General features: G+C 39.6%; 1 protein-coding gene across 5 annotated transcripts in view; it reads left to right on the top strand.

The window, feature by feature from the left end:
* The first annotated feature begins 1,075 nt into the window (after nt 1-1,075).
* LOC140196032 (NEDD4 family-interacting protein 1-like) overlaps nt 1,076-9,762 on the top strand; it is a 97,934-nt gene continuing 89,247 nt past the window's right edge. For 2 of the 5 annotated variants that reach the window (XM_072254736.1, XM_072254733.1), the window contains exons 1-2: nt 1,076-1,150; nt 2,448-2,535. In XM_072254736.1, coding sequence (XP_072110837.1) covers nt 1,088-1,150; nt 2,448-2,535 — 151 coding nt within the window. In that variant the 5' untranslated portion in view covers nt 1,076-1,087. Of the gene's footprint in view, nt 1,151-2,091; nt 2,203-2,248; nt 2,332-2,447; nt 2,536-4,477; nt 4,578-7,005; nt 7,130-9,762 lie in introns of those variants that run through there. The other 3 variants (XM_072254735.1, XM_072254734.1, XM_072254732.1) reach the window with 3 other exon arrangements.

Genomic DNA, 9,762 nt, shown 5'->3' with positions numbered 1-9,762 from the left:
ATCCCCGGCTTTGCTTGCTGTTGGCAACTGAGATTGAGGTCAAATCGTTCGGATAGAGATGGCGCTCAGTACTCGGTGTCGGAGAGCTGATCGGAGGATCGAAGTTTTCGGATGACTCAGAGTCGGACTGTGATCAGGCATGGCAGGGAGAGTTTTTCTTCCTTCTCCTGTCTGCGTGAGATGTGGGACATTTGAGAGACTTTGAACTTTTTACTGTGCTCATGGACTTCTTCATCAAGTTATGGTATTGTTGCACTGTTGTAATTATATATTATAATTATGTGGTTTTGTTAGTTTTTTCAGTCTTGGTCTGTCCTGTGTTTTGTGATATCACACCGGAGGAGATATTGTATCATTTCTTAATACATGTATTACTAAATGACAATAAAAGAGGACTGCGTGTCTTCATATCTAATATACCTCAGCATCCCACAAAAGACAACTTCCCCTATATGGACTCTGTCTGCTCTTCTCACTGCCTCGATAAAGCAGCCAGCATAAACAAAAACCCCTCCCACCCCAAAAATTGTATCTTCTCCTCCACCCCCCTTCCATAACACGGAAGACACAACAGCTTGAAAAGAGGTACCACTAGGCTCAAGGACAGCTTCTATCCTGCTGCTATAAGACACTTGAATGAATTTCTTATACATTAATGATAAACTCTTAACCTCACACTTTATCTCGTCGTGGCCCTTGAATCTTATGTCTTCCTGCACTGCACATTCCCTGTAACTGTAACTACAGCATTATATTTTGTATCCTGTTATGGATTTTCCCTTGTTCTACCTCAATGTCTTATGTTTTGAAATAGTCTTTATAGATGGCTTGGAAAACTGTTTATCATTATGTCATGGTGCACGTGACTATGATAAGCCAATTTCAACTGAATTTCAATTTCGCTATGGAATAGTGGCAGGCAGGCCTGTATGGCCTGCCGATCTTCTGCTGCTCCTGTACCTTTGTGTTTTTGTGTATCCCTGAGCCCACATTTAGACTGATGGGATCTGTAGTAAATGTTGATGTTATCAAGAGCTACTTCCTCCTGCTTTGTAAACCACTGTGCCACCACCTCTGGTGGTCTATCATGCTGCTGAGACGAGACCCACACAAGAATTGTGATGATGATGGAGGTGTCTGGCCTGATTCTGTGAGTATGACTCTATCGCGGGGCTGTGCTTAACTATTTTGTGACAGAGCACTCCTAATTTAGATGAGCCAGCAGTTTAAGTAAAGAGGTTGCTGTAACTCCACGGGTTGAGACTAACTATGCTGTGTACAGATTAGGTGTAGTTTGGTGCTTAATCCAGTTGGGTGCTCTGTCCAGTTTTATTTCTTCTCTGAACATAGCAGTTATAGTATAACTGAGGAGTTTGCTGGACCATTTCAAAAGTAATTTTAAAAGACAATCAGATGGGTTGCATGTAGGCCAAGGATGGCTGAGTTCATAACCTGAAAGAGATTAGTGAATCAGATGGATTTTTATTACAGTCCAATATTTTTCATGGCCATCGACACTAAGATTAATTGTTATTCCCAGTTCCAAACTATTGGTTGAATTTAAATTCCATAGCAGCTGTGGAGGACTTGACTTCACGTCTTTAGACTGTTAGTCCAGTAATCTAATTGTGTCACATCCATACACGTGTATTCCGGAACATTTGGTTTTGAGAGTATATTTAAAGAAAATATATATTTTGATTTATTTCCGTTCTTTCCCATTAACAGCCTATGCTATTAAATTCTAAAATAAAAAAAAATATAAAATACGGAGCAAATACATGCAACACAAAGCCAAGAGGTACTTTGATATCAAATGTCAGTGCAACATGTTAGAAAGCATCAACATTCCAGACGTGAAATGAATCCAACTGCTAATGGACGTGCTTATGTACTTAAAATAGCCCCCTCCCCTCGGTGACTGCATATTCCAAGCAGGGGACAGATGCGTCTTTTTGTGTACCTTAATGACAAGGATAATCTCCATGGTTCTGAACTGAATAGCACAGGCATTTCATAATACCATTTAGAGAAGGGGTCTATTTATATTGCCTTATCTGTTTTCCACCCCCTTGTTGTAATGTAACTTAGTTTATCCCAATATGGCTGTCCTTCTCCAGTGAGTAAAAAAGATGTGAAACTTGACAAGGTGACTTCTAGGTGATGGATTTTAATGGCAAGCCAATTATCTTCTGCGAATATGTGAGTGTTTTTTTTGTGATGAACTAGATTTCATTTCAGCTGTATGTATTTGTTCGTTCATAATAGAATCCAATGGAACAACAATTCTAAATTACAGCTTAGGAGGGAGAAAAGGGATTTGGACTGTTGGTTTGTAGCTTTTCACTGTGCAGCAAATTAAATTACTGGTAGCAGACTGTGAGTGTAAAATGACATGCAATAGAATTATCTTATATGATAACTTGCTTGTTTTCTGGTGAAAATAGGAAGATGATTTCACATTAGGAGATGGTTACGATGAAGGCAATCAGCTGATCCTAGGAAATGATGGGATATTTCTTCTGACCTTTTCCAGTAAGTTCATTTTTAACTGATTTTTTTTACAGAAGCTCATTAAAATGAGGCTTTTAAAATGTGTCAGAACCCTGCCTCTGGGCTGTAAATTTATATATAACACACTTACAGATCCTATGACAGCCCAGAAGCTGTTTGAATTAATTTCATTGACAGATTTGGACAATTGCTGGGAACTTGTATACTAATGTGGGTTTGCTGTATCCTGTGCGACTTCTTCTACCTAAAGCTTTGCATTACCTAAATAACATCCTGTGCAGCGTGAAACACTGACAGCTGTGTTACCCTGTATTTATACTCCTGCTATAGTGTTAACCTTTTCCTTTTCCTGCTCGTGGTCCACTTGGGACTTTCAGTTACCTCTGTGGCCCCCACCCCATAGTCTCCATCAGTTGCTAAAGTCCTAATTATTCTAATATACAGTTAATATTTATGTTTTAATATTACTGTATGTTAAGTATAATGGTACAGTAATATATGAAAAATAAAACTATTTCAAATTTCTGGATAGGATATGTTATTTACAATATGTATAATATTCTTCCAACCAGCATTGAAAAAGCACTTAATATGATTACTTTAGGTATTTTGTGAGATCCTTTTGACTGATACAAGCTGAAGAGTTTTTGGATATCTGGTTGCAACTTGGTTAAAGAGATAATCGAAGATCACCTCTTTTCACAACATCAAGACAGTTACTTTTTATCAATATATTTTAGTAATATTTCACTGAAACTGTAAACTAATCATGGCCCATTCAGAAACTCCTGTGGTCCCCAGTTTCTTGTTTTTTACTTGTGGCATCCAGCACGCCCCCATTGAGAACCATTGGGTTAAATGTTATAGACATAGCAACTTGACTGAAGTGACAAAGTGAGCCCAATCATTAACAAAATCAGTTAACTGAAAATTCTTCAAGGAGTATCGCTTTCTGAATCATTTTTAAAGTCAAAAACCTTCTCAAATATTCATTATCATGAACTTTCCCTCTGTCTCTGTCCTGTTTCTCCATCTCTCGATCTCTTTCTACAGATTTTGATGTACATTGACATTTCAAAGCTCTCCATAAATATTTTAAAAATTAATAGAAAAAAGGGATGGGCAATAGAGAATAGGTATGGAAGGAGGAGTAAGGAAACAAGAAGCATTGAACAAGATGACTATATCTTATCGGTCAAAGTTCAGATAAATGAAGGCTTAAGAACAACTTTCCTACACAATTGCCTTAAGGGGTTTCTGCCCACCTGTTGCACTTCCAATATTATTTCAAGATTTCCTGATCAGTAATATCAATTGGAAGCTGAGGAAATGCAGTACGACTCAATTTCAACTGCAGCATTTGAACAAATAAGGTAAAAATGCGAGGAGAAGCCTTGAGTCTAGGTGTTTAAAGGCCATGCCTCCTTTTAGTGCCTTTCTAGGATGAAATGTTGAGCTCTGAGGAGTTTCATGTACATTCAGCTACAGTACAGGATTAAAATAAGCTGCAGTAATTTAGTCTTCTCCATCACGGCACTAGCCTCTGTAGTATCCAGGACACCTACATGGAGCAATGCCTCAAAAAAGCGACATCCATCATTAAAGACCCCATCCCCAAGCACATGCCCTGTTCTCATTGTTACCATCAAGAAGAAGGTACAGGAGCCTGAAGGCACAAACAGTGATTCAGGAACAGCTTCTTCCCCTCTGCCATCCAATTTCTGAATGTACATTGAACCCATGAACACTACCTCATCTACCTTTTCATTTCTAATTTGCATTACTTATTTAATTTAACTATTTAATATGTAAATACTTACTGTCATTTATATTTTTTCTTATTACTATGTGTTGCATTGTACTGTTGCTGAAAAGACAATGAATTTCATAACATATGCCAGTGATACTTAACCTGATTCTGTTTCTAATTCCAAAAAGAGAAAAAAAAACCTGAGGTGAAATAAAGATGGATAGTTGGTAGCTAACAATGATATCAACAGTCATATTGTGATGTGAACATCTTGGACTCAATGTCAGAAGTGGATATTGAGCTAACTGGAAAGGTGGGTTGTATGTCACACTTAATTACATCCCAACCCCAATATCATCTGCATCCTTCAGTTTTCCTTTTTCAACCATCCTCCTTTACACCAACACAAGAGTTTCAACAGATGCTGCAAATCCAGAGCAACACACACAAACTAGTAGAGGAGCTCAGCAAATCAGGCAGAATCTGTGGAGGGGTATAAACAGACTAGGCTCTTTAACTTCTTTACACCAACTTTGTCCGCCGGTATCTCCATTTCTCTCCATATGAACTTCCTTTCATCCTTATATCTTTTACTGATGAAGGCTTGTAGACAGATATTTTTAAAAGTATACCATTGGTCCAAAATGATTGATAGCAGTGAAAATACTCAAATTTGTAATGGAAGTTTTGTTATCAAGATATGAGTAAAGTCAACTTGGATTTATGAAAGGGAAATCATGTTTAAATAATCTATTGCATCTGAAGGAGATGAGAAAAAATCAATGGATGTGATGTCTTTGGGGCTTGAGAAGGCTCTCAGTAGTTCAACACAGGAGGCCAATGAACAACGACAGATCACATGACATTGGGAATAATATTCATCCAGATAGAGAACAAAATGTGGGAATGTATTGGTTCTTCGTGAAGTAAGTACTGTGTATTGTTAAGGTGGAGAGGCTGCAAACACTGATATTCAGAGGGGCCTAGGTGTTTTTGATATCTCGCATTTAAGAAGGTAAGTGGTAGGAGGGCTTTTATCACAAGGGTATTTAATTACAAATTTTTTTAAACTATGTAGGCCCTTGGTGAGAATACAGCTGAACTTTCCATGTACAACTTTAATGTCTTTATCTTGAAAAAAAAAAGCATGTTTCCTACTGAGGAACTGCTGCAAATATTGACCAGACTACTTACTGGAATGAATTATGTCATAAGAGGAAAGATTGGGTATTGTCTAGATGTTAAGCCCAATTTATACTTCTGCATCAAATGTACGCTGTAGGTACCTTGCATCCTATGCCGTACCGTACGCCGTAGGGTGACATGAACCTCCCCAAAAATGTAACTCACGCATTGCGGCGACGCAGACTGCAACAACTGTGATTGGTCCGTTTGGTAGCATCGCATTTCCTCCGACACATTTCCAGTTGCTTTTCTCCGCCATGTCTGTACACTGATGCAAAATAAATGGTTGGAGACAATGAACCAAACCGTCAAACCTACCTGACGACATCCGAAAATATTTGAAATGCACTTCCTCGTCCATGTCTGTCACGAAGAAACTCAACACAGTGGCATAGAAACCCCACCGCCAACTAGCGTTTTGGTGCTGAATTGCAGAGCAATGCAGACACAACTACGCATGCTCACTATGGCGTAGGGCTATGCAGAAGTATAAATCAGGCCTATGGCGTAGCCGGTACGCACAAGTATAAATCAGCCTTTGGGAGAGACTTAACTGAAGCTTACAAAATTGGTCAGCATGTTGCAAAAAATGGTCAACATGTTAGATAGAGGAAGGATGTTAGGCATAGTGTCTATGTCTCAAACAAAGTGTCAGAGTCTCAAAATAAGTGGTTGATTGAAAATGGATGGTGAACATCCTGGTGAAGGGTCTCGGCCTGAAATGTCCACTGTACTCTTTTCCATAGATGCTGCCTGGCCTAGTGAGTTCCTCCAGTATTTTGTGTGTGTTGCTTGGATTTCCAGCATCTGCAACTTCTCACTTGTTTGTTATTGGTGAACCTTGGAATTCTTTGCTCTGGAGATTGTGGAGCATCAGTCATTGATAGCATTCAGAAAGGAGATCTGAATTATAGAGAAATGAAAATATATGAAAAATGCTCTTTAGGTTCAAGATTGGCCACCATATAAAACTTCGATTGGGCTATACCTGAATTATAGTGTACAACTCTGGTTTCCCCATTGCCGGAAAGATGTGGAGATTTTGGAAAGATGCAGGAAAGCTTTACCATCTATTGGATGGATTAGAGGATATGACCTATAAAAAGTGGTTGGACAAACTCAAGTTGTTTTTTTCTGGAGCATCAGACATTGAGGGGAGACTTCATAGAGCAGACAGAATCTATTTCCCAGAAAATAAATGTTAAGTATCAAAGGACAAGAATTTAAGGTGAGAGGAGGAAAGCTTAAAGAAGGTGTACCAGTAAGGTATTTTTTACACAGCCAATGGGTCGGCGCCTGGAACAGTCTGCTGGGGACAGTGATGAAAGCAGATACAATGCTGCTGTTTAAGATGCTGTGAGAGAGTAACATGGATATGCTGGGACTGAAGGGACATAGATCATGGACAGATCATTTCTGCTTGGTGCAGGAATTGTGGACTGGAGGTCTGGTTCCTGTGCTGTATTGTTCTATGTTGTATCTATGATCTTGTTAACTGATGGATTAGACTCAAGGAACCAAATAGACTTCTTCTGCTCCTATTTTCTTTGTTCTAGATGCAGTTTCAGGCCTGTCGCTTGTTTTCAATGCCAATAAAAATGCTCTGTCTATCCATTCAGTGCATGATATTCATCCATAAACCTGCTGGACAGGAGACCACAGGACAAAAGAAAGAGACAGGTGATCTGAAGTTTTCGTTCATCTACTGTATTTCTGGACTGAAAGGGGCCAAGTAGGAAGTCTGTGGAGTCTTGAATAAAAACAGAAATTTCTGGATTTTCTCAGGTGGGCAGGCTGCAGTGGTTGTGTCACAGCCTGGTATGAAAGCTCCAATCGGAAAAACTCTGCGGTTTTTAGACTCAGCCAGCTCCATCGTGGGCACTAGACTCCCCAGCATCGAGGACCTCTGCAAAAGGTGATGCCTCAAAAAGGCAGCATTGCTTGCATTGCAGAGGGTCCAAAGGAGGTTCATGACAATGATCCCGGGAATTAAAGGGTTAACGTATAGAGTGTTTGATGGCATTTAAAAAGGATGAGAGGGGTTTTCTTTGAAACCTATCAAATATTGAAAGGCTTAGAGCTGATGTGGAGAAGATGTTTCCCATAGTGGAGGAGACTAGGACCAAAGGGCATAGCCTCAAGATAATAGGACTCCCTTTAGGAGAGAGATGAAGAGGAATTTCTTTGCCAGTGGGTGGTGAATCTGTAGAATTTATTGCAACAGATGTCTGTAGAAGCCAAATTATTGGGTATATTTAAAGCAGAGGTTGATAGGTTCGTGATTAGTAAGGGCATCAAAGGTTATGGGGAGAAGGTGGGAGAATCAGGTGAATGGAATTGAAAGATAATAAATCAGCCATGATGGAAGGGCAGAGCAGATAGGACGAATGGTCTAACTCTGTTCCTATGTCTTATAGTACTAAGGTCTCCTTTTAATTTATTTATTTTAAAAGAATAAATAGCTCCAACATTTATCCATCTTACCCACAGTTAGATTGTGTTTGATGAATTGCCATTTTATTTGTGATAATTGTAAAGACAAAAATTGTCACTAAGCAATGGGGATTGGTGAAAGGGGTTCACATTGTGTTTATGTGTCTTTCTCACTGGGAACATCAGAAGACATGCAAGTTTCCATAGTGGCCTCTCCAGCAGGTCCAGCTATACTGCTGATTAGTTGTGCAGAGCACAGACTTCTCTCATTCCTGAAGTTCATCTCCAACATGTCAACAATTTGTCCTGTGATATACTTGGTTGCCATATGGATTACATTACATCTCCCTTGGTCCTCATAGTGGGTGTCGATAGGTAAATTTTAAATAGGAATCCCTCCTGTCCAATCAGTTAACTGAGGAGTCTGTGTCACGTTGCCCAGAGATGAATGAACTCACTGCAGAATAAGAGCATCATGACAGCTGTCAGGAAATATTCTGCACGTCTTCATAATGATCCTGTGGTTACACATCACTTACAGTCTAATGTAGTGGAAATCCTAGTGTGTCATCTGAGTTTTCTTGATTGTTAGTAGATGTCATAGGAGGTCACCCACTTAAAATGAGCCTGATGATGCTTATAGGAAGGTTCAAGCATGAAACAACGATCCAATGACTTGTTCAGAGGTAGAGATGTACCCCTGAGCAAGTCATTACCATGCTGAAGATGTGCTTTACAAACAAGAAAAGATCTGGTACTGTCTCTCTGCGTGCGCTAGTCAGACCAGTGTGAGCAATCAGTCTGGCATACTCAAGCACACACACATTTTGTTTGGTTGCATTGCAGGAAAAGGGTGCAAAGTGACTTTTCCTTGCAAAGAACCACATGTTGCCTGCTATATCCAGTAAATCTATGAATATTTGAACATTCATATGATCCAACATTTGGCTCATAAGGTGATGCCTGCTCTACTTCCCTCCCACTCCCCAGGGCTCTTGTTCTAGCTCTCCCCACTGACACTTTGAGGCCCTGATTCCCAAATCTCCTTCTGATTCTCCAGGACCCTGATTCTGCTATTCCTTTCAACTCACTGGGACTTAGGTTGCAGTACTGTCTTTTCCTGTTCTCCCTTATAACTTATTGGGGATCACTGGAAAATATATTTTGAATCTATCTGTTTTGAGATATTAATAGAGAAGAAAAATCCAATAGTGTGGAAAATCTCTCAGTCCAGCACCATCAAAATTGTGAGCGTATTGGATTATCATAGAAACATGTAAAACCTACAGCACGAAACGGGCCCTTCAGCCCACAATGCTGTACTGAACATGTACTTACATCATAGTTTTACTGAATATCTGTTGAAAGCTGATTATGAGATCTTGAAAACTTCCCCACCAGATGCCTGAAAAGATTCAGAGGAAAAGTCATTGAGGACATGTGGTTACTTTGTTGGACCCCTTTGTAGTAAGTCTTGTTCTAGCCATTTGCAAGTGAGCCTTCTCTGCTGATCTACTATTTCCCTTGCCGGCTCCAAGTCTGTTATGCACAAGCTATTGCTCTTTGTTGAGCTCTTTTCTTACTGGTATTGCTGTGAAGTTGTTGTGACTGGTCCTCAGTCTTCACTAAAGGTACAAGTAACACAGCAACCAGACTGATCTGATACACCAAGTCTCCACAGCAGAAACATGATGTCCAATGCTGCAGAGTTGTCAAAATAACTTTCAAGATTTTTGAGGTATTGGGAAAAGGTGTTAAACAGCCCTCAGTATGTGAACTGTGAACTAGATCTCTCACACACGGTCAAAAAATGAACAGTTCTCAGAATCAGAATCAGATTTATTATCACTAGCATATATCATGCAAAATTTGTGACATCA

Source organism: Mobula birostris, chromosome 4 (genome assembly GCF_030028105.1).
Source record: "Mobula birostris isolate sMobBir1 chromosome 4, sMobBir1.hap1, whole genome shotgun sequence".
Taxonomy (NCBI): Eukaryota; Metazoa; Chordata; class Chondrichthyes; order Myliobatiformes; family Myliobatidae; genus Mobula; species Mobula birostris.
The sequence above is the reverse complement of the archived record's forward strand: the minus strand, read 5'-3'. Positions and strand labels throughout refer to the sequence as shown.